This window comes from Podarcis vaucheri (genome assembly GCF_965113315.1).
Source record: "Podarcis vaucheri genome assembly, chromosome: 9".
Taxonomy (NCBI): domain Eukaryota; kingdom Metazoa; phylum Chordata; class Lepidosauria; order Squamata; family Lacertidae; genus Podarcis; species Podarcis vaucheri.
This window is the reverse complement of record NC_138767.1, coordinates 9548367-9573484: the sequence shown is the minus strand read 5'-3', so window position 1 is coordinate 9573484 and position 25118 is coordinate 9548367. Positions and strand designations below refer to the sequence as shown.

At 44.7% G+C, this 25118-nt stretch overlaps 1 protein-coding gene across 1 annotated transcript in view; it reads right to left on the bottom strand.

The window, feature by feature from the left end:
* Positions 1–227: 227 nt before the first annotated feature.
* Positions 228–25118, bottom strand: part of ADAMTS3 (ADAM metallopeptidase with thrombospondin type 1 motif 3) — a 143045-nt gene continuing 118154 nt past the window's right edge. The window contains exons 19-22 of the mRNA XM_082236327.1: positions 24276–24408; positions 22816–23023; positions 19706–19823; positions 228–4792 (exon numbers count right to left, since the gene is read on the bottom strand). Of these exons, the coding sequence (XP_082092453.1) occupies positions 4227–4792; positions 19706–19823; positions 22816–23023; positions 24276–24408 (1025 nt within the window). The 3' untranslated portion in view covers positions 228–4226. The remainder of the gene's footprint in view (positions 4793–19705; positions 19824–22815; positions 23024–24275; positions 24409–25118) is intronic.

Genomic DNA, 25118 nt, shown 5'->3' with positions numbered 1-25118 from the left:
GGTAATTTAAATAGGAAAGAGCTCAGCTGACACACGTCTACATTTTTTAAGGTATGTCCTCTGCAGTGGGGCCCTTACGTGCATATAAACATGCTTAGACTGCAACAGCACTTTGCAGCTGTGGGTGAAATTCAATTTGAAACACTTTACACCAGAGGAAACGGTGCTGCCATCTTAAGCGCAAGTTTTCAGGACATGAAACACTGGCACAGAAAACCACCACAACCAACTTTTAATAAATAGCTTTACTTTTCATTCCTATATACAAGTACCTTACAGCGAAACCCTGCACACACACGCACACACACAAAGAGAGAGAGAAGTTGCCTGACAAGTTTGATAGTGACCCAAATGGCTGGCAATTTGTCCCAGTTGGATGCATATATGGTGGTGCAGCTGGTCAATGCACTCTCTCAGCTTGAAGTCGATGAAAAAGTCAAGTGCTTTTCCAGCGCTTGCCACTCCTACACCATGTTCCTGTCCTAGTTTGGAGCCGCTCTTTGGCTTTGACGAACAGGCAATTTAGCAGATTCTTATTTTTATTTTTTTAAAAGTAAACTTAAGTCACCTTCTTTTCAGGGGCATTACCATACTTTTACTGCACACCAGGGGAGTGCCATAAGCAAGACCTTCTCATGCACAAGACTTATTGAAAAGAAAGGCAGTCAGGCAAGCATGGGTCCATCTGCTCAAATACTCTATACTTTGACCAACAGCAGTGCCCCATGGTCTCTTGTAAGGGCATTTCTGAACTCTGGTCCTGGAGATGCCAAGAACCGAACTTGGAGCCGTGTGCACACAGATCGTTTTTCTTACTTAGTGATTAATTTTGTATCCCTTCATTCCCCCCCCCCCCCGGAATTCAAGGTAGCATATTCAGGGTCCCCAGACAATTACTTTTGGAAGGACCGACCAGACTACTAAGCTTGGAGCCTAGAACAATAGGCAGGTAGGATCGTAGAATGCAACAACTGATTGGCCTGCAGGAGAAGACCAATCAGGCTCCAGGAGGGAAGCAGAATCAGCCAAACAGATGGGACTCATTGTGTAAACAATGTATATAAAGGCCTGAGGTTTGGGGGGAAATTCAATCACTGTTTTACAAGCTGCAATAAAGAGCATGAAATCATTGCAGGACTCTGAGTATATTTCAGGGAGAGCATCTGCTTCACCCATAGAAAGCCCCAGCTTCATTTCCTGATATCTCCAAGTTGGGTTGGGAGAGAAAGCTGCCTGAAACCCAAGAGAGATCCTGCCAATCAGGGCATATAATATTGAGCTAGATGGACTAATGGTTTCACTTGAGATAAGGCAGATTCCTATGTCCCTGTGCTCAGCTTCAGGTAGGTGGCTATTATCATGTCTCCAGGCAGGAGCCATGTGCTCCGTCAGTAAATCCTTACATCCTCCTTCTCTCATAGCAAGTGAACCCCAAATTCTAGCATTCATTTCATCGAGGATATGCCCATGATTATCTTCACCTTTTCCACCAATTTCTTCTCAGGTTCCATTTAAATTTGCAGCTTTGGTGATGTCCCTGTGATGGGCCAAACCATCCTGGACCTTGTCTAGACAAGGCAGTGCCAATGCCACTTGTGACCAGCCACACTGTAAATCGTGGTCATTTGCAATCTCAGTTGCACAATCTAATGTTGGGATTGGTGTGCACAGCCCATGTGCAACTGATGCTGCATTGGGGTACAGGCAAAAGAAGAAGGCACTGTGAGTCCAGGCCTCACTAACCCCCTTAAGTATAGGCTGGGGTGTTAGGTTGCATGTTTGTTTCCTACCCACCAGAGGCACGGAGAATTGCTTTCCCTTTCCTTGCCAAGACAGTTCAGCGACCCCACATACCTAAAGTGGTGCGAATGAATCAACTTAGAACATGCACTTTTTGATGCCTTTCATCTCACCAAGCTATGGATTGCATGACTGAGATGATCACCCCAATGCCCTTGGAAGGATATAAATGTAGGATATTATCTTTCTCTGTAATCCTGCTTGCTGGGGGTCCTAAAGGCTGTGGGTAGACCTTTCAGGCCACTGCTAGCCTCTTGGCAGCTCTGCCTCCAGACCAGCTGTTATATACTGAGCTGAATCCTAGAACAATAGGATCCAGAATGCAGCAGTCTGATTGGTCCACAGGAGCCACCCAATCCAACTCCAGGTAGAAGTGAATCAGTGACCTGATTGGCCTGCAGGAGCAGCCAATCAGGCTTCTGGAGGAAGTGAATCCGCAACCTGATTGGCCTACAGGAGCAGCCCGGAATTAGCCAATCACGCGGGGCCCATTGTGTAAATAATGTCTATATAGCTAGACATTTTGGGGAAAATTTCATTCATTGCTACTACGAGCTGAATAAAGAGAATGAAATTCACACTCGACTCCGAGTATATTTCACCAGCCTAGCTGGAAGGCTGGCCTTTCAGGTCTTCAGACTTAACCTCTCCTCCCGGCACACTTTCCCTCAGTTGATACTGTGCCCACATCAGAATGTTGGGAGATACTCTAGAGTAAGTCTGAGGCAGCACAAGGAAATCATGCTGGGAAATGGAGATCTAGAAAGCCTTCGCGGATGTCCAAAGCCATTTGGCGGCCTGGATTGGTGTGCAGCACTGTTTGTATCCAGGTCTTTGGATCCCAGCAAAAAACAAACATGCTCATGGCTTGTAAATAAGGCAGAACTGAACGGCAGGCACCTAAACATGATCCTGAAATGCAAAGTCCATAAACAAATGGCTGAATAACACAAAACTCTGAAAAAATAACACTGTTTTCCCTCCCTCTCTATTCATTAAATGCACTATGACCTGGTTTGCACATTGTGCTAAAACAAAGCATAGCTTAGCATGAGCACATGAGAAAGCAGGCTCCAGGAGAGGAGACTGTGGCTGCTTTGATCCTTTCTGTTTGCTGTGCTGTTGTTATGTGGGACCTGAACCCAGGCGTTGTAATTGAAGGGTTAATTATGTTGCCACTGTTAAAGCCACCTAGCTTAGGGGCGGGGTAGAAGTGTTGCTTAGCAACCAGGCAGCAAGACATGATGGTTCCAAAGGCAGCATGTGCCCTGATTGGCTGTGTAACTCTGAAGGAGTTTTCCCTCTGTATGTTTGACTGAATGTCTCCTGACTATGTATAAACTTTTCTGTTCGTTCCCCCTCAAGTTATACACTGAGGTTGATTCCAGTGTCCTTGCTAAAGTTTTCTGAGGATTCTTCCTCTTTGTGCACTCTGCCTGCATTATTTAACTGGCTTTGCTAACAGGCTTGTGGGTCTGCTCACTCCAGGTTAACCACAAGCTAAAACCAAACTATGGCCTGCGTGTCTTTTTTATGCCTCATGGTTTGTACGGGAGAGCTAAGCCACAAGCCTGGCTTCAGATGACACACTAAGCCAGGGATGGGGAATCTGTGGCCCTCCAGATGTTGTTGGACTTCAACTCCCACCATCCCCAGCCAGCATGGCGCAGAGGCAGGGATGATGGGAGTTGTATTCCAGTAACCTCTGGAGCCTCGCAGGACCCTGTACTAAACTAACCCATGGCTAAGTAACAGAATGAGTGGGGAGGAGCAACACAGCTGAAAAGCCCTCTGGGAGCCTGTATCTTCATGTGGCCATGCTCAGCCACGCTTTGGCTCAGCATGATGTGCCAACCAAGCCTATGTACATGACAAAGGTGAACCATACTCTAGCATTTGTTTCTAGAGATAAATTAGCAATACAATTCATATGGAGGTCAAATGTTCCACAGTAAAAAATACGCTGTAGACCTGTAAACTTTGGTGCCTTTGCTTGGTTGCCCCCTCTCGCCCCTCAAAAGCAACATTTAATTTCTTTCCTTCCTTTATTTTTAATCAATCATACTTTCCACCCTCAAAAGCAGCCGACGTGCAACGTTAGGTGGTCTGGGTGGCAGAGAATGGCCAACCCACTCAGCTACTTGCTTCTTCTTCTTCGTCTTCGTGATTTTTGGTGCTTCCCTTCAAAGTTTTTGGGGTGGCCAGATGTTGGGAGGAGGAGGAGGAAGAAGAGGACAAACTGAGTGAAGGATGGATGTCACTGGAAAGTGAGCCAGCACTTTTTTCCCTCCACCTCCTTTTCTGCGGTTGACTTGTTGAAAGTTTTGTGTTGGAAGGGTTTGCATGCATCACCGTACTCCAAACAAAGCAAGGAGACACATTCTCCACTTTAGGTATCTCCCACCCCCCTTTTTTACTTCTAAGTTTCATCTTTCCACAGTGGAAGGCCTCAGAGGTTGCCGCCTGTCTGCTTGCTTCTCATTTTTCTTTGAGGGTCTATTTGGAGACAGGACGCCAGCTGAACTGCTGTTCTGTGTCACAGCTGGACCGATATCTAACAAGGCTGTGGATGTGTGGATGGCAAGGTGCCCACTCATGGTTGGCAGTTGTAACGGTGTCGCAACTGGCCCAGAAGTCTTGTTCCTCGCTTGGCTTTGAACTCTCCGCTGAGGTGGGCTGGCAACCCTGGCCCTTCCGTAGGCATTGGGGATCAGGGCATGCCTGTCTTCTTCTGCCAAGGACATCCTGCCCAAAGAACCGCGCCTCTCAGAGCGAGGAGGGACTGAAGACGTTGGAGAAGCCAAAGTCTTGGGGAGGTTGATCATCACGCCCTCTTCGGTCTCGGCAGCTTCGCTAAGGTAAGGTGGCGGGAGGGTGCTGCTACGTTTGCTGCAAGATTCACAGCAGAGCTTCTTGTAGCCCGGGATGGAGCAGTACCGGGATAGCACTTCCATTTGGCAGAAGATAGATTTGTCGCCCAGGCATGGTTCGTCTGAAAGACAGAACCCAACAAGAGTCAAGAACATAAGGACACCAGAAGAGCTTGCTGGAGTTCATTCGTTCATTCATTCATTTATTCATTCTCTCTTATTGTTTTTCACAAACTGCATATTTTAATTTGGATTTAGGTGCACTTCAGCAGAAAACCGTACTGCAAAATTCGGAAAAGTCTAAAAAACTGAAACATACCTGCGTTCTGATTTATTAGCCTAGGAATTGCAAATTGGGTTTGTTTGCTTTAAAATGCAAAATCCCTGAGTAACCTTAACACCAGGCTCCTTGGAAGAATTGTGTGCATGTGTATCTAATTTCCTTATGTAAAAAAAAATATTATTCAACATCCACATTTGCATATACAGCATGATCTCATCTTAGAGTTCGGTTCCAAGCGTTCTGCGTATACGCAAAAACGTATATACCCAAACCCTTGGAAACATCCTGTCCCTGTGCAAACATCCTGGGGCTTCTATGATCTCACAGGAACAACCCACAACTGGGTTTTCCCAGCTCAAAAAGAGCTTTTAAGCTCTCTACCTTCCTCAACTCCTCTCTTTTGCACACAAACACCCAATTCAGATTTAATCTCAAGAAGGGAAAGCAACGTCTTCTCAAACTCAATAAAAAAAGGACCTCCCATGGACTGTGTGGCTACTTCAGTACTTTCTATACCTCTCAGTGCATCCTACTTCCCTCTGATATTCCTCTGCTTGCTTGCATGCAGCTAATAATAATAATAATAATAATAATAATAATAATAATAATAATAATTTATTATTTATACCCCACCCATCTGGCTGGCTTTCCCCAGCCACTCTAGGCAGCTTCCAACACAATATTAAAATACAGTAGTGCATCAAACATTAAAAGCTTCCCTAAACAGGGCTGCCTTCAGATGTCATCTAAAAGCCTGGTAGTTGTTTTTCTCTTTGACATCTGGTGGGACGGCATTCCACAGGGCGGGTGCCACTACCGAGAAGGCCCTCTGCCTGGTTCCCTGTAACTTGGCTTCTTGGACCAGAAGTGCACAAAATTGCTTGTGCTCCGTTTCTGGGGAACAGAATCCAGATGTATTAGAAAACTGGGTCTTGGCAGCAGGTGATAGATAAGAATCGGGGAGGAGTTTCAGTGGTGCTATCAGGGCAGGACTTTGGGACAGAAGACCAGAATGAGTCTCAGCAGAATGAGCAGGAGAACAGCTGAATGCAGCCAGACTTGGGTACCACATTTGAAGTAAGTGAAATAAAGATTGTGCACAGTTGGGTGAGAAGACCAATAAATCTGAAGTCTAAAATTACCTAAAGGAGCTTATTCCTCTCCTGGCAGCCTGCTGGTAGCTCTTTCAAAAAGCTGATTTTACCCCTTACTTAACAACAGGATTTTTTTGTTTTTTGTTTAATCAAGTGCTCTAAGCATCCACCATGGGAGCCCCAGTTCTTGAAGCATCTACAGAAGGTGAGATTAGAGGTGCATTTAAAAATAAATCCCACCTGAATACACGCTTGTTTGCTTGGAAATAACATTTACAATTATGTCTGCTGCTGTTGTGCTCAGAGACCCGTTTCATATTTGAGGATTATCCCGTTCTGCAGACACTTTCATGTTCATCTCAAATGCCCAGGTCTATCTTGCTTCAAGAGCTGTGCCCTCTCTTCTTGCTAGAACCTTATATTCACTAACCTGGGAGTAAATTCCACTGAACTCAGTATGGCTTATTAAGTATAAGTGATTTAATTCACACAGAAATGAAAAAAGTTATTAATGAAGGTTTAAAATGGAAAATAGCTAAATCTGGAAATTAGCAAATACCCTTAGCTGTCTTTCATTTATTTCATGAGGATGTTCCAATTAGGGATGGTTGAATATGTCAATTTTTGTTTTCCTCCAGTTCTCATTTTTCAACACTTATATTAAGCTCTTCTGCACAGGTTTGCAATTTTAATGTCATGGGGAAAATCCACCAGTATTTCAGTGCAAATTTCTTCTTTGTTTGTATGCAATTTTGCCTAATACACACATTTTTGCGAGGCAAGTTCACATGATATAGTGCATTTTCATATGCTATTTTCACCAAATTTTATGCACACTTTACTCTAGTACCTGCATTTTTAGGCACACCATTTAGTCATAGAACTGCATTGCAAAATTTGTAGAAATGTGAAGTTTGAAGGATTGCTGTGTTTTGGTTTGCATACCCTTTCAGAATATGTTAGGTAGCTTCAACCTCAAATGAGTACAGAATCAAAATTCTCCCCCATCCTTAGCAAATGTCACGGGCTGGTTGGATAGAGAAATGGTGAAGGGCACCAGTTGGGGAACCCCCAAGGCAAGAAGGCTCAGAGCCCGAGGATTGGTGGTGGGACGACAATGAGTGGTCAGAGGGAGAAGAGGGAGCAGACTGGGAAATGGAAGTGTCAGGAGCTGAAGAGCTAACAGGGTTTGCTTAGTGAGAAGGGAGAGTCTGTGGCAGAGAGCAGTCCAGAATCAGAGGCAGGGGAGGAGGGGAACCAAGAAGCAGAGATAAGTCAGGTTGCTGAAGAAGTCAGGGAGTCTCCATCTTCTGCTGCCACCAACTGTCTTTCCCCCTGGTCTCTCAGAACCAGAAGAGGTATGAAGAGGGCACAGCAAAAACAGACAAGGTGAAGAAGTCTCAGGTTGCTGGGGAAGAGGAGGAGGGAGGAGGAGACTTAGGGAGCGGTGGGAAGGAGGGGAACTTCAGTCCTCGCTACTGCCTCCTTGGGGCAAGACCTACTGGGAAGAGTTCCCGCCCTCACTAGAAGAAGAAGAAGAGTTTGGATTTGATATCCCGCTTTATCACTACCCGAAGGAGTCTCAAAGCAGCTAACATTCTCCTTTCTCTTCCTCCCCCACAACAAACACTCTGTGAGGTGAGTGAGGCTGAGAGACTTCAGAGAAGTGTGACTGGCCCAAGGTCACCCAGCAGCTGCATGTGGAGGAGTGGGGAATCGAACCCATTTCACCAGATTATGAGTCTACCGCTCTTAACCACTACACCACACTAGGCCTGCTTGAGCTGTTTTGTTTCCTTGAATAAAGAGTTAACTTCGCTGACACCTTGAGAGTTATTCCTGACCTGTTCCCGACTCCCGCCTTGGCAGTGTATCATTTTGCCATTTCCTGGAAAGCAGGTGGATGTCTTCCCATAAATATAGTCTTTAAAAACTTTGCTCCTGGGGCTTTCAAGACATGACGGGTTTGTCTCAACACTGCCATTCTCTGCTGTTTTACTCCGTTGTTTTATTACAGCTATATGCTTTCATTGTTTTATTGATTTTACATGGAGCATCCTTACACTGAAGGGTGGAATGTCAATATATAAAAGCAAGCCAATGGTAAATAAGGTAAGAAATGGCTGAAAACCATAGCTGATATCATAACTAATATTAACTAGCAATTATTTAATGGTTGAATAATTAAAAATAACAATGAAGTTGCCTACAGCTTTACAAATCAGAAAATTTTCAAGGCCACCAATCTAAGATGAAGAGTTCAAATCCATGTTCAGCCACCAAACTCATGGGTTGATCTTAGGTCAGTCACTCCCTCTTTGCCTAACTTACCTTTCAGGGTTGCTGTGAAGATAAAATGAGCTTCATATTCCCCCCTCCATCCAGTTATAATGCTTTATTGCATTTCCAAACATTTTATTGCTTCTCTTTGCAAGTTGTATCCATGGAATTATAGAGTTGGAAGGGACCCCAAGGATCATCTAGTCCAACCCCCCAGCAATCTTTTTGCCCAATGTGGGACTCGAACCCACAACCCTAGATTAAGAATCTCAAATTCTACCAAGCTATCCCATCTGAGGGTTTCAGCACAAATATAATTATAGATAAAACGTATTTGTGTGTGTTTGCGTTTCTTCTTTTTTAAAATCGCTGGAAATAATAATAATAATAATAATAATAATAATAATAATAATAATAATACCTTTATTGTCAATGTACAACCTGTGTGCAATGAAATTAACTGAACCTCCCTCCCCTCCACACAAACACTCAATCTCATTGCACTCTGTGTGCTTGTCGCACAACACACCAACCCCGAAAGTCAGTTGCACTATATTATTTTCCGTTCAGCAGCCTAACAGCCCATGGATATAAACTGTTTTTTAGCCTGTTGGTACGACTGATTATACTTCTATATCTCCTGCCCGAGGATAGAAGATTAAAGAGGTGCACTCCACTTAGAGTTGTTTTATACAGGCAACGACTGATTTATGTACATATGATTGGCAGAGCCGTAGCTAGGTGATCTTGCGCCCCTGGCAGAAATGTCCAGATTGCACCCCCTAGCCATGGAAAAGGAATGTGGCATGGAAAAAAATAGAGGAAAACAGGGCCCCTGCATATCATATAAAGACTCTTTGTTTAAAACCTTTTATTATGAGGCAATAATCAATATTTTTATTTATAAACATATTTATGGGCATATTTCAAAGCTGATTTTGCGTGTCTCCCTCTTGCTTGCATCCCTGGCAGGAGCCTTCCTCACCACCCCCTGGCTATGGCGATGGTGATTGGTGCATGACTGTGCATGGGCACACAGGTGAACTTAAAGATCACCTGGAAGTGAACTGAAAATGTCCCTAAATGGGCAGAATGGAGGACTTCCGGGTTAGCGCGATCGGCAAATGGCGGATTCCCTCCGAGCTCCGGAGGGAATCGGCTTCGTGGAGGATGGGTCCTGCCGCCGCGGCGATGCGGGGACCCTCAGAAACCACAGGCGCGGAAGCCTCTGGACCTGGTGACTCGGCGGGCACCATTTGCGCCCTCCCCGACCCACGAAGAAGCCTTTTTAAAGGCTCCGGAGCGGGTGACGGAGAGTGGCGTGGTGCTGTGAGTGGACCGCTTCTTCCACGGAGTGAAGCCGTGAGCCATGGCCGGAGAGCGCTAACTTCTTCCTTGAATATTTGGGCTACAAAAGTAGCAACCCGTGAGTAGTACGGAAATTGGACTTAAAATTCTTCTTTTAAATTCGGCACGACTGGGGGATGCGTTAAAAGGAAGTCCGCCCCCCGTTTTGTAGACAATTCAAAGCAAGAACTGGATAACTAAGGTCGAGAGACCACTTCTCTCTTTGTGAGATAAGAGTTATTAATTCCACGATTTGGCACTATAAGTATACGGCTGGAGGATAAGAACTGATTTTAAGGAGCTGAGGCGCAACCCCCCGGGATCCGGGAGTGATCTGAGAGAGAGCCTGCTGAGGAGGTATATAGAGTTTGACAGCTGTCAAATGAGCTGTCAAAGTTACAAGAATTCGCCTTTTGTTGTTTCTGCTGGTTACTTTTGATACATTTGATTTGAAGCCGTTGAAAACAAAGGGAAAAAAAGAACAAAGTAACTAGATTGTTGGAGAAAGAATATTAAGTAACCAGAACCCCTCTAGAGGGGGTTCTGAGACATTACAATGGCTGCAGATGGAAAACTACAGGCTGAACTGGAAAGAATGTTCTTTCTCGTGGGAAAATTACAAGATCAGAGTGTAGCTCTGGCTACAGATGTTTTGACTTTGAAATCGAAAGTAAATAATTTTGTTGACGGCGCCAAGGACTTGACTCAAGAAAATTCTGCAGTTGAACAAAAAGAGATATGTGCAGACTCAGAGGAGTGGGAAGGAGGAGTGGAAATGTTGCAGGTGAAAATGGACAACAAGAGGCCTGTAAAAATGGATTACAAAGAAAACAAGACTTGGATGATTAAAATTTGGTTCGAACTTGAGAATGAAGATTGGAGGAATCTCCCCACGGGGAGATTGGAAGACCTACGGATTACAAATTTGATCAAGGTGAAAGTTGGAGCTTTTGGGACACTTGGGACATTTGGATTTAAAAGGAACAAGAAACATGATTCGGGCTCCACTTTTGAACATGGAGGTCTGGTTGGAAGAAACGTAGATCCCACTGGGACAGAGCTTCTCTGAGATTTGATGTTTATTATAAAAGACTACCAACAAAACCGGCAGAGAGGGACTGAAAGAGACTTAAGGGCCTTGGACGTGAGGGATCCGGGCTGAGAGTTGATGGATTGATGTATAATTTTTGAGGATCGAAACCGGGAAAGGGGGGGGGGCGAGAGTTTTGGAATCCAAAGGGTGTAAAATTATAGGCTGTATTCTGTTATCTTGTTTTGTAAATAATATAAAAATTGGGAAATTTGTGGAAGGGAAATAGGGTCGTCCTTAGAAAAGTATGTAAAGGATGTGTATTTTGGTTTAATTGAGGATGATAAGTTAAATTTGGTTAACTAAGAAGAATTAAGTAAAATATTAATAAGGTAAAGGTGGGAGATAAGAACTTGCTGAGCAAACTATTGGAGTTGGGATGCAGGAGGGGGAGGTGTGGGGAAGTCAGGGAAAGTGGTTAAGAAATTAGGGACTAGAAATTATATGTGTTTGTCTTTGTGTTTGTATGTTTGTGTTGTGTATTGTCTGTGTTTGTGTAAACTTCGAAAACCCAATAAAATTTTTATTAAAAATAAATAAATAAATAAATAAAAATGGGCAGAATGGAAGCAGGGCGGGAATGTAACCTCTGTGCAAAACGAAGATTGCCTGTATATTAAGTATAGAAAAAAGTATTCAATAAATAAATCAGTAATTTACAGGCCTGCATACCTGGGACTAAGCCTCATTGAACTCAGTTGGATGCACTTTTGAGTAGATAGTATTTGATGGCATGGTTAACTTACCTGCGAGAATTGGGCCCTTTCCTAAGCCTACCTGCTTATAAAGCGTGTTCTCCCTCATGGAGAGCATGTGTTGTGGTGGGGGCTAGCAAGACACCCCACTGTTGCTGGGCAGAAAAGAGTTTGGTCATCTTTAAACAGGGGCTGGCTGTTACTGGGGAGATTTATATGTTGCCATTTCTTGACTGTCAGCCCTAGTTGCGTGTTGAGTCCCACAATGCCAACCCCCCCCCCCCAAATTCACACTTCACACATCAATTTTTCTTTAAGGTTTTTGGCATAATTTTGGCCACAACTTTATTCAAAATACAAAAAATGTGAGTGGTTGCTTAGGCATTGGTTATGACTATATGTCCTTGCCCTCAGGGACAGAGCTGGCCTTCCGGACACCAATGGAAGCCAGCATGGGAAACAAGTATTGGGTGAGAAAATGAAGCTGGGCATCAGTCCCTCACTTCTCACCCCCATGTTCCTGTGGGGCTTGCACGGCCCAAGTCCGATGGCAGGGACAAGGACGAAAAGAATGGCAAGCCCCTGGATTCCTTTAACGAAATTCCCTTTCCGCATCATTTGGAGGGGTAGGCACTTACCCCTCCAAGCACCAATTTAACCAATGCCTAACCGCCAACCTTACAAGTTGTGACGATTTGCTACGCAGTAGGCAAAAACCAAATGGCACCAGCCAATCAGCCAGATGGCAAAATTCCTACCAGGCCCCCGCTCCAAGGCGGACGACCCCATGACAGGCATAGCAAGGTCAAGCGATCAAGAAAAAAACCACCCTATTAAAGGGAGGGAGGGCGGGTGATCCGGTGCAAAACGGCCAAGAGGACGTCCAACGTCTGGCCCCTGTATTTAAAGACTCTGACCCCTCCTCCAAATTGGCAACAATCAAAACTCCCCAGCAACCCAATTTTAACCACTTAAGGGCTTGGGTTCCTCACCAAATCTGCCCAGTAACGGCAGGGTGGCTTGTTCCCCCAACGGCAACATGTGCTCTCTGTTAGGGAGAACACGCTTTGTTAAATGCCCTGCACACAGCGTTGAGCTTCCTCTTTTTGCTGCGTGCTTTGAATCACCCTCCCTCCCTCCCTCCCTCCCTCCCTCCCTCCCTCCCTCCCTAATGTTAGGCTGTTTGCTTGACCTTGCTATGCCTGTCATGGGGTCATCTGCTTTTGGGGCAGGGGCCCGGTAGGAATTTTGTCCATTTGGCTGATTGGCTGGTGCCACTTGGTTTTTGCCTACTGTGTAGCAAATCATCACAACTTGTAAGGTTGCAGTTAGGCATTGGTTTTGGGAATTGGTTGGTGGAGGGGTATGGATTTGGCTGTGTCTGCCCCTCCAAAATGCTGCTGCTGCAAGGGTTTTCCATTAAAGTAACCCAGGGGCTCGCCATGCTTTTGTCCGAACCCCTGGCAAGGGGCTAGGGCCACACAAGAGCCCCTGGGAGCATTTGGGGAGAGAGGAGGCATGGTTCCCAGTCTCGTCTCTCTCCCCGGGTGACTTACCCTTTCTGACTTTGGGGTGTGTGTGAATGTCAGACTGTCCCCATGCGGGGTCAGATAGTCACAACCAATGCCTAAGCAACCACTCACACTGCTGTAATTTTAATAAAGTTGTGGCAAAAATTATGCCAAAAACCTTAAACAAAAATCAAGTGTCATTGTGTTTTATTTGGGTTGTATTGGGGACCCCGACACACAAGACATTGTAGTAGAAATTACTTCCAAAATTGTGTGTGTGTCAGAGGCACTGAAACTTGAATTGCAGAACATTTGGCATACGAAAAAGCATTACGGAATTATAAACACAAAGATGTACAGAATGGATAGTTACTGTCTTTATCTAGTTCAAAGTCTGCCTTTTTATAGGAAACAACAAATATTCGCTCTTGGTCCTGCGTTTCTATTTATAATGAAGTTTTATAGAACAGCTGTATGCACTGCAACCTTTTCCGACGAGTAGAATTCATCTTTATACTGTGATCTCAGCCGCCCACGGCTGACTAACATATGGATGCAAACTCTCGTCCCTCCCAAAATGGTGCCAAGGTTGCATTTGCTAAAAAAAGTTACTGAAAAGTTTTCAATGCATAAATGAGCTTATCTTTTCTCACACTGCATGCAAGAGTTCCCAGTGCGGACACCGGTTCTAACTGTGACTTAGACACTCTGCCTAAGCAACATACCTGATGGTGTTTCATGCATGAGACAAAACACCTGGATGGTCCCATCCTCACCCTCAATTTGTCCCTGGGCAAAATCCTGGGGCAAACGAGACAGGAGTTTGGAAGGTCTGCAATATGATCTCTGTAGGGTTACAGCAAAGACTAGGGGTGTTCATCCATTAGTATTTATCTGCTTCTAGAGCTTCAAGAGCTTGGACGCGGGTGGCGCTATGGGTTAAACCACAGAGCCTAGGACTTGCCGATCAGAAGGTCGGCAGTTCGAATCCCCGTGACAGGGTGAGCTCCCGTTGCTTGGTCCCAGCTCCTCCCAACCTAGCAGTTCAAAAGCACATCCAATGCAAGTAGGTAAATAGGTACCACTCCGGTGGGAAGGTAAAAGGCATTTCCGTGCGCTGCTCTGGTTCGCCAGAAGCGGCTTAGTCATGCTGGCCACATGACCTGGAAGCTGTACGCCGGCTCCCTCAGCCAATAAAGCGAGATGAGCACCACAACCCCAGAGTCGGTCACGATTGGACCTAATGGCCAGGGGTCCCTTTACCTTTACTTAATATACAGGGCAAAATAATCATGGTGTTCTCTCCCTTCAGCTCCAAGAGAGAACAGAAAGTGAAAAGTACAAAAACACAATGGAGCAGAAAAGATAAGGTTAACTTCCCTTCTCAGGCTTTCCAAGTCTAGAAAGTAAACACAGACATGTGATGTAACAATCACACATCCAGCAGTGGAGGAGTAAAATGCTAACAGGGACACCGTGACAGAAGCCAGAGTGCACGGAAATGCCGTTTACCTTCCCACCGCAGTGGTACCTATTTATCTACTTGCACCGGTGTGATTTCAAACTGCTAGGTTGGTGTGATTTCAAACTGCTACGCTGGCTCCCTCAGCCAATAAAGTGAGATGAGCGCCGCAACCCCAGAGTCGGTCACGACTGGACCTAATGGTCAGGGGTCCCTTTACCTTTACCTAGAGCTTCAAGAAGTTGCCTGATCTGTTTCAGAGCCACTCTGTGTCTTTCCAATTTGTCTCATTATTTGGGATGGGATTAGATCTATTGAAAACAAAGCCCGCTTTCACTTTCCCATTCAACAATATTGGAAATCTAAAAACAGATAGAACTCTTTTCTCTTTTCACAGAAGCAGATAAAACTTGCAGGCATAAGAGTCCGTCCCGAGTGGATTAAGCCTGACAAATTGTAGGCAGATTAATCCAGGGGTGTTCATGCAGAGCACCTTTACTTTTTTACTTTTTATTTTTTTAAGGATAAAGTATTTTATTTTCTGATGGAACTGGATATACTTTGCGGGAATACTCACCTCTTCAAAGGAGACTGAGCCTGCTAAGTTTCAGAAGAATAGCTGGGTGGGTTTCTCACAAGGGTAAACTTTAATATTGGAGGGAGGGAAAATCATAATTCTAGTAGGTCGGGTGGGAAATGGAGCATGGGACCCCAAGAAAGATGGGAGTGGTGAAAGTGTTACCATCCATTAAGGATCATGATTCCTAAGAGTCATGGGGAGGGGGCTTCTGCTTGTATTTTGGGGGACACAACTTCTTTTCCCTGGGAGAGATCTATCCATTAGCTTACGTTGGAGAAGGGGTGTAGGAGGAAGAAAAAGTGTGGCTTCCCAGGAGAGACTGAGGTGAGAGAATTATCAGCCTTCCAGCAAGGATCCTATCACCCAAAGGCTCATAACTGCATTTTTAGCCTGTTTGAAGCCCTTCACATGCATGAAACCATGTGAAACCATGGAATTACCCACTCAAATCTCATGATAACAACCATTTCTGCTACACACAAGAACAGATTGCTGTGCTCCACAAACACAAAACAGCTATAGGAATTTCAGCAGAAGTGCAACAAATCCGAGGCTGAAAACCTCTAAGATTATATCTAAACTACAGCAGCTACTACCCTTGAAGCACAAATCTTTGCACTGGGTTTCCAATATGCGGAGGGGAGCCAGAGATGTTTTGCCAAATGTCACCCTTATGTTATAGTTTTTGAACACTTTGTCACTTTGGCCTGATCTGCAACTTGCAACAGAATGAGGTGGTTGTAGAAAAATCCTAAAATGATAGGGGAGGGAGGCTGTACCACTTCTGACTGTGAGTCAGAAATGCCATTTTTTAAAAAACTGTTCCTAGGTTTAAAAAATCCTATCGCCTCAGGCTTCTGCTTCTCTGCTGTATGTGTAGACTGACCAGATTTTAGTTGCCCAGTGCAGCAAATGCAATTCTAAACTGCAGAGGTACCTTGGTACTTGAACGGCTTGGCTCCCGAACAAATCATTCCCAAACGCCGCAAACCCAGAAGTGTTCCAGTTTGTGAACATTTGTCGGAAGCTGAAAGTGTGACACGCCTTCCGTGCCTTCTGATTGAGTGCAGGAAGTTCCAGCAGCCAATCAGAAGCCGCGCCTTGGTTTTCGAACAGTTTTGGGAGTCAAACAGACTCCCAGAACAGATTAAGTTCGAAAACCAAGGTCCCGCTGTATTCACAAAGGTCCCCAAAGTCACTCCTTGTTTATTACCTGTTCAATAAACTATCGCATGCATTTCACGGTGGGGCTGATCGATCCAAGTATAGCAGTGCAAAGTTTTGTTTCATTTTCTAAAAAAAAAAGTCTACTTTTGAGCACATCAGTACCAACTCTGAGTTGCGTACTCACAGGTTCTCGTGGTTGGGGTTATTTTGGCCTTTTAGATGGACTACACATAATCTAGACATCCATTTCTTATTCACCAGGTTCCCACGGTAGAACACCTTCCCCTTCTTACATTTGGTCGTGAGCCTCATTGTAGCCGAGGGAGGAAGAGGCAAAAGTGGTCTCGCAAAACTGTCCATGACACCTTGGGATGAACCTGGAAAAAAATCCTGTGGTGTTGTACTGCCTGCCCCTTCTTTACTCTGAGCCAAAAATGAATATGGCTCCCTTATAATATTGTATTGGAAGCACTGTTCTTTCCGTTAGGGCTTGAGAGATAAGGCAAAATGCCATTTTATACCAATGAAAACCTCCATGTGCTTCCACCCTCAGCTAACAGATACGTCTTTGCTTCCCTCTAGTGTCTCTAGTGATTACAACAGGCCTCAGACTTTGAAAAGTTTCATGTGAAAGATGCTGTAGTTTACAAGCTGGTACAGTGGTACCTCGGGTTACATACGCTTCAGCTTACATACACTTCAGGTTACAGAGTCCGCTAACCCAGAAATAGTACCTCGGGTTAAGAACTTTGCTTCTGGATGAGAATAGAAATCGTGTGGAGGCAGCGGGAGGCCCCATTAGCTAAAGTAGTGCTTCAGGTTAAGAACAGTTTCAGGTTAAGAACAGACCTCCGGAACGAATTAAGTATGTAACCAGAGGTACCACTGTAATTTCTCAGTTAAATTGTTGCAACTCACCTAAGTGTGACTGGCTTTGGGAGTGGTTTGGAAGCTGCAGATGGAAGCTCACCTCCCCAATGTAACACTGGTGTTGATTGCTCTGGCTGCCAAAATGCTACCGAGCTAAATTTAAACTGCTTGTTTTGATCGCAGTTAGGCTTCCACACTGCAGCATTTTCTCTTTTTCCCTATTGCCAGGCCAATGGCAAAGAGGTTGGAGAAAATGAAATTAGCAATGCGGGAATACAGTGTTATAAATTAGCCAGGCGCATTTTGCAACTGGTCCAATTGTGACCACGTAGAGATCTCTGGATGCCAGGCTGGCGAATGGGGAAAGCAAAATGTCACTTAGAGAAGGATCTGAAATATTTCCCTCAAAGCTTGAGTTTGTTTTATTCTGGATTGCTTTATTTGCCGTTTTAATGTGTTGTAAAGGAATTTTCTAAAGGGAATCAGCCCTGAGTGCTTACTGGAAGGACAGATCCTGAAGCTGAGGCTCCAATACTTTGGCCATCTCATGAGAAGAGAAGGCTCACTGGGAAAGACCCTGATGTTGGGAAAGATGGAGGGCACAAGGAGAAGGGAACAACAGAGGACGAGATGGTTGGGCAGTGTTCTCAAAGCTACCAGCATGAGTTTGACCAAACTGCAGGAGGCAGTGGAAGACAGGAGTGCCTGGCATGCTCTGGTCCATGGGGTCACGAAGAGTCGGACACAACTAAACGACTAAACAACAACAACAACAATGTGCTGTAAACTGCTTTGAGATTTGTTCTTTAAAATATACAGTGGCACCTCTGGTTGCGAACGGGATCCGTTCCAGAGTCCCGTTTGCAACATGAGCAGAATGCAACCTGCATGTGCGGGTCACGATTCGCCGCTTCTGCGCATGCACGTGACATCATTTTGAGCGTCTGTGCATGCACGAGCAGCGAAACCCGGAAGTAACCCTTTCCAGTACTTCCGGGTTGCCGCGGGATGCAACCTGAAAAGATTTAACCTGAAGCAAACATAACAAGTGGTATAGAAATGAAATGAATAATACTAATATAAAGTCCTAGGCAGCTTGGGAAATAGATACCCGAAAGACTGCCTGCTCTCTTATACATCTGCCCAGACTTTAATATCACCAGGGGATATCCTTCTCACCACGCCATGGTTCTCTGAGCTAAAATACTTGGCAACTTGTGAAAGGACCTTCTCAATAGTGGAACCCTTCTGAAATGCCATCCTCACCCCAGGAACATGCAACACCCACACTAATGGAGTTTGATGCCTAGTGGACCATTTGGTACAGCATCCTTTCTCACAGCGACCAAACAGATGTTCTGGGGCAAGCCCCCAAGTAGGACCAGAGAGCAACAGCACTTTCCCTTCAGGTACCAAGGAATTGGCATTCAGAAGCATACAGCCTCTGACTGTGGAGTGCCAGCATCTCATTCATTTATTCATTTTTACAAGAAGAGCACTGTGCACCAGGCTTTTAGACCAGCAGAATTTTCTGATAAACAGGTATTTCATGTTGCTTCTATCTCTTTCTGTTACATCACATGCCACTCGCAGGGTGTGCAAATTCATCCGGACTGGGATGCATGCATTCATCATTACCTATCATGGTTGTTAAAATTATTGGACTCAGCTGATATGGCGAAGCTGATGTGTTTCATCAGAGGAAAAAATCTTTGTCAATATTTACTAAAGATCGGAAACTTTTCGTGTGAAAAATAAACTTATGATATCTGGGTTTGAGGATTGAAGAAAATAATTGGTTTATAGAAAGTAGAGTTGTTGGGGTGGATGTCTTGAATTATTTTTTACGTATAGCCGACAGATGAAGAATTGGAAGTTCTCTTTTTTCTTTATTTCTCAGTCTACTTTCTTTTTCTCCTTTTGGTTCATGTTTTTATTTAGATTAGTTTTTTATCTTTGATAAAAAAGATATTGGATGTTTGATATTAACCTTGGTATATTTTATTTCAAACTTTAGTAAAATTTATTGGGGTAAAAAAGGCCTGGGAAGCAAGCAATTCAGGGTTGTTGTTGTTTTAACCCTTCCCTGCCACTGTTTTCCCAGTGAGAATATCTCCCCTAGCAAGCTGGCTATATGCTCTGTGTTCCAAATCAGGGATAGTGGACAGAGTGACCTCTGGATGTTGTCAGACTTCAGTTCCCATCAGGCTGAGCCATCCTAGCCAGTGTCCATCAGTGATGCAAGTTGTAGTCCAACAACATCTGGCAGGCCCCCACCAATCACTTTTGTTCTAAATTACCGTATTTTTTGCACCATAACACTCACTTTTTTCCTCCTAAAAAGTAAGGGGAAATGTCTGTGTGTGCTATGGAGGGAATGCCTACGGGTGGCATGCCTACGGATTTTCCTCCTCTAAAAACTACGGGCGTGTTATGGTCGGGTGCGTGTTATAGAGTGAAAAATACGGTAATGGGAAATCCACCTGTGGAATTTTCATAGCATGGTACACAGAAATGGGAAGATTTGTTCTGCATCAAACCAGAAGCAACTCTCAGAGTGTTCCCCTGGCTTTGCACCAAATTCCAGATGTTGCCAGAATTCCAGAAACTGGAACGATCCAATCCTGATGCAGTTAGAGGACAACATTTTGCTTACCATTGCAGGGGGCGAGCTTGCAAACCCTCACGGATTCTGGCTTCTCTCCATTGCATTGGTCACCGGTGCGGCATAAGACTTGCCTGGACTCTGTTCCTTCACCGCAGGTCACAGAACACTATGGGCAAAAAGCAACAAGGAACTATGGATAAGAGAAACTATGGAGACTTCAGCACACATACCCTTAACCAAATGAGGAAGGGAGTTGCACAGGTGGCTGCATTGCTGCTGCTGGAGCTGGAAGGATGAAACTCTCTTTGAATAGGCCAAAATCTGACCAAATTTGGGACTGCCCCTTTCCTCCTTTCCCAATAAATGACACATTGCTACCTCCAGCTGCTCCACAGGTAAAGCCAGATTGTGGCACTGATGCAATGCTGTCTCTTGCCACCTTGTCCTGGTTGAACCAAAACCATTTGCCAAAATATGGACATGCATGACATTGCAAGCAGACCTTTAAAGGAAGGAGAAACATGCTTTATGAGTGCTCTGTTAACTCAGCATTACCCATCAACCATTCCTTTGCCAGCAACCTCAACTTTCCCAATTCTCCTTCTACCCTGTGGTTAGCTAGTGTTCAGTTGGAAACTACAATTCCTGGCCTGTGCTATGCTGCAAAACAGCCATGCATGTTGATGGGCTCTATAACCACATTACCCCTGAGCCAAAATCTGTTCCTCAGTTTCTCAAAAGTTTTCCTCCTCTGCAAAAGAAGCTCCCATTTTACTGCCTCATTCTCAGGACACTTGAGATTTTGTTTAGAATTTTGGTGAGCATGGAGTTTAGAGCTTAGCTTGTTGTTGCAAGACAGCTGAAGTTTTCTTTCAAGGGAACATTTCCCTCAAAATATTCTGCAGCCTCCCTGGCTGTCTGTGCTTCCTGATTTGAAAAAGCTCCATGGATGGAGGTACCTATGATGCCTTCTCCTGGGCTTTGATTAAAGGCATCTGGGAAGGCTGAGATAAGAAAGAAAGAAAGAAAGAAAGAAAGAAAGAAAGAAAGAAAGAAAGAAAGAAAGAAAGAAAGAAAGAAAAGAAAGAGAAAGAGGAAGGAAGGAAGGAAGGAAGGAAGGAAGGAAGGAAGGAAGGAAGGAGGAAGGATACATGTGAACATCTCTCAACCATCTTGAAAGTAAGACTAATGTGACAAAAGCCCTGGACTCCACTGATGAGAATGTCACTGAATTTTCCTGCCCTTCTGTTAATTTTCAAATGCAATTTCTTTTCCCGTTAACTGGTGGACAATGGTAAAAGAAACCTACACAGGATAGATGTTTGGCACAGCACTAAAATCCATAGCTGGTAAAAACAGCAGCAGTAAACACTACAGTTCTGCTTTGCTTCCATCCAGAAGCAGGTATCCATTCTCACAATTATTAAAATGTGATCTAGATAGCACTAAGAGAATATCCTTGAAGTTTAGAGGCTTGCTCATAATTTATTTTAAATATTTTCTCCTGCCTTTCCTTGCCACACAATAGTGTTGAAAGGGGTACTTTCCCCTTTCTTTTGAAAAAAAAAGAATGATATATAGCCATACAAACAATACTCATCAACTAGGAAATGAAATCAAACAACAGACTTTGAAATTAGCACGTTAATTGGGTGCATGTCCAGATTTTGTCTGAGTCTGGAAATATGTCAAAGTGATGGATGATTCTAGTTTATTATATATAGTATTTTAGCAAGAGGCAGCCCTGTATCAACTGTGCCTTTGGCTGAAGCATGCTCACATTTTCAATGCCAACAAGTTTCAAACTGCTTAACCACCATTGTTGCAAGACCAGAAGCCCTTGGAGGTTTTAGACATGAAGGTTGTTAGAAGCTCCTTCTTGTACGATGGCTTTTATCCATGATGGCTAAATGAAACTTTTCTGTTGAGAGGGATATTTTTCTTTATTTCATTTATCTCTATTTAAAGGGGATTCTCTGCTTGTGGACATCCCACTGTGGCATCTGGCTGATTACCCTGAGAAACAGGATGTTGGACCTAGTTGGGTCTTTGGTCTGATTCAAGAAGACTCGTGTGTGTGTGTGTGTGTGTGTGTGTGTAATTAGACAAATATAATCCCCTCTATTTCCAGTGTTCAAGCTGTGAGTGGGTGGGGGTTGTTAGAATTCCTGCTCCGTGGCTGCAGTCATGGGATTGTTGTCTTTCACATGACGGTATATGTTTTGACTCCACAGAATGGGAAGTGACGGAGACAGGATGTTTGTGTTACTGTGTTCTGTGAAGTGGGACTATTGTCCTTTCCCCCCCCTTCTCTTTGCTGTCTGATGCTAGAGAGAGAGGGAGCCATGTTGCAGTGTTCTGTGTGTGTTTATATGTAAATAAAGTAGATTAGCCAAAATGCTGAGTTGCTGAGGTCTGTTATGCAACTGTGCAAACTCTGCAGATCCCTAAGTGTGCCGGTGTCAGTTGGCATCGGTCGCTGTGATGTTCAGGTAGAAGAAAGCTTTTGAAGCTCCTGAAAGATCGACCAGGAGGGAGAGAGCATGCCAGTTGGGCATGTGTCTCTGCCAGGGTCCTACTCGAGTGTAGGCTGAACTCCTGACAGGGGCTACTGGTTTGTTTTTGTTTTTATTAGTCATTTTGTGCTTTTTACCTTGTATTTTTATGTTGTGAACCACCTTGAAATCTATGGATGAAGGGCAGTATACAAAATTAATTAAGAATAATTAAGAATAATTCCTTATTTGGGGGAAGAAAACACCCACAACCCACACAAAGGAGTGCTGTATCACCAGGATATTTGGGGGAGGGGGTCATGAGGCTTTAAGTTAGGAGGGGGAAATCCCTCAGCTGGAGGGTCCCTGCCCCAAAGAACAGCCCAGTGATGGCAAAGCAAGATCAATGGACTGAATTTTATGGGAATGCAAAACTGAGGGGGAAGGAAGAAGTGCAGTGGAATGGCTGGGACCTTGCACTGATGCACTCTATGCTACAACATTTTTTTTGGAGGGCCTGCTTGTCAATAACCTCTCTCCGTTCTGACAAAATGGAGTATACTGTAGGTGTCCTGGGCTTTTTAACCCAGAGATGGGTTTTTTTGTTTTTGGCTACCTGCGCCCATAATGGTTGATGAAACACAGAAGACCCGATTTGCTTACTGGACTCCAGGGCCAGGTTTTCCACTGAGCAGGGCACGGTGTCCTGTTGCATGGCCGACGGCTCTCAGGGCGATCTCCGCTGCAATACTTGAAATGAATGGAGCGATTTGCACCATCGTGGAGAGGCTGGATGCAGCGCACGGTTCGGATCTGATAACCAGAGGTCCCACAGGTTTTGGTGCAATGCTCCCATTCTTCTGATAACCAGCTGAGATGGGGCAGAGAGAAGAGCATTAAATAGGAATACACTAACTAGTGCAAAACACCAACTCCACCCAGGATTGATCTGCATGCGGCACAAATACTATCGCTGTTGGCTTTCACTGTTGTAAGGAAACTAGGAAATCTAGCTTGCATCACCTGTAAAGATCTTCAGGCAACAACTTTAGACTTGGCACTTTTAGAAAACCTTCTTGCAAAAATGATTGGTCATGATTAGAACATTTTTGCCAGGTGTCCATCAATAGAATGGACCATATGGTGCACCTTCCTTCATGGAGGGGGGGGGGTTAAACAGAGGTCAGATGGCCACCTGTCAAGGATGCTATAGTTGTGATTCCTTTATTGCAGGGAGTTGGACTAGACAAGCCTTGGTTACCTTTCAACTCTACGATTCCATGACCCATATACTGTGGTACCTCATGTTAAGTACTTAATTCGTTCCGGAGGTCCATACTTAACCTGAAACTGTTCTTAACCTGAAGCACCACTTTAGCTAATGGGGCCTCCTGCTGCCGCCGTGCCGCCGGAGCACGGTTTCTGTTCTCATCCTGAAGCAAAGTTCTTAATCCAAAGCATTATTTCTGGGTTAGCGGAGTCTGTAACCTGAAGCGTATGTAACCTGAGGTACCATTGTATGTATTTTTGTTTCTTTAATGTATTCTGCTCTTTTTTAATTTCTTAAGTTGTTTCAGTTTTAATTGAGCTTTTGGACACTGAATGGATATGTTTTTGTATGAGTTTGCTGCATAGAAATCTAATAATGATAGTAGTCAATGTGTATATAACTGGATCCTACTCAGAGTAGACTCCTTGGAATTAATGAACATGGTTCTCTTAGGCCCAGTAATTTCAACAGGTCTACTCTGAGCAGGATTTAACAGGCAGGATGACAAGTTCTTTCTATCACATAGATAAAGGCAGCAAACTTTCAGCCCAAGTATGCAGAAACTTGAGGATGTGCAGGAGAGGCAGAAGGCTGCAAAGTGTTAATCTTCGATTCCAAAACAAAGCCTTCAAGACAGCTGGATTATAGCTTTGGGGTTAGCACTTGATGTATTTCCTGTCGTCCGTAATATGCTGCCTTGGTAAGTTGTGGGAAATCAACTAGCAGGACCTGAATCACTGAATCTGGCTGCCTGTTGTTTCACTGAGGAGAGACTCTATGCCTCCTTGGATGAAGCTTTTTTGACTGCACACTGCTGCTGCCAATACATCACTGAACAGGAGCAGATGCTTACAATGGCTGCGTACATTCCTGAAGGTTGCACATCCTGCGAATGGGCTTGGGTTTTTTGCTGGCTTCACAGAAGCTGCGGTGTACCATTTTGCTATCACTCTTCCTGCGGCACCCATACTTAGTGTCTTGGAAACCTGGGGATGGAAAACAAACAACAATTAAGGAAAGAAAGGGGAAAAACCCACATATACAATGGAAACACAATCAGCTCTCCAGTTTCATTCCAAGTGCAGAATTCGGTGCAGTTTTTAATTTATTACAAACTGTTTTGGGCTTTGCAAACTACTTTGGACTGAATCCAACAGAATCACAAGTGGAACCATTCCCCCTCCCTCTCTCCCCCTTGTGTGCCCCCAACTCTTTTGTGGATGGTTGGGAGAAACTCCCAGAGTAGTGTGGGTGGGGACACACAGAGGGAGCAGAAGGAAGGGAGATTCCATTGTGTCAGTGGAAGTTGTTAGAATCATAGAATCATAGAATCATAGAGTTGGAAGAGACCACAAGGGCCATCGAGTCCAACCCCCTGCCAAGCAGGAAATGAGTGTTCTACTCACTCATTGGTTGTGGCATGCATGCTCTGCACCCAGGTGCGGGGCCAGCTGCCCACAGGGCAGGGCGAACAGGGGCAGGACGCTCCATGGGACCTCTGAAGAGTCTACCTACCTTCTCCCACTTAGCCACCCCACAGCTGAGGGGGAGGCAACAGGTGGACTGTTTGGGACAGCGTGGAGCCTGTAGGCCCTCAAGCCACCGTGTCACTCCTAGGAGAGACGCGTGGCTCTGGTGCGCTGCAGACCCCGTGCCGCCTGGCATTTTGTCACCCCCCTCAGTGGTGACACCCAGG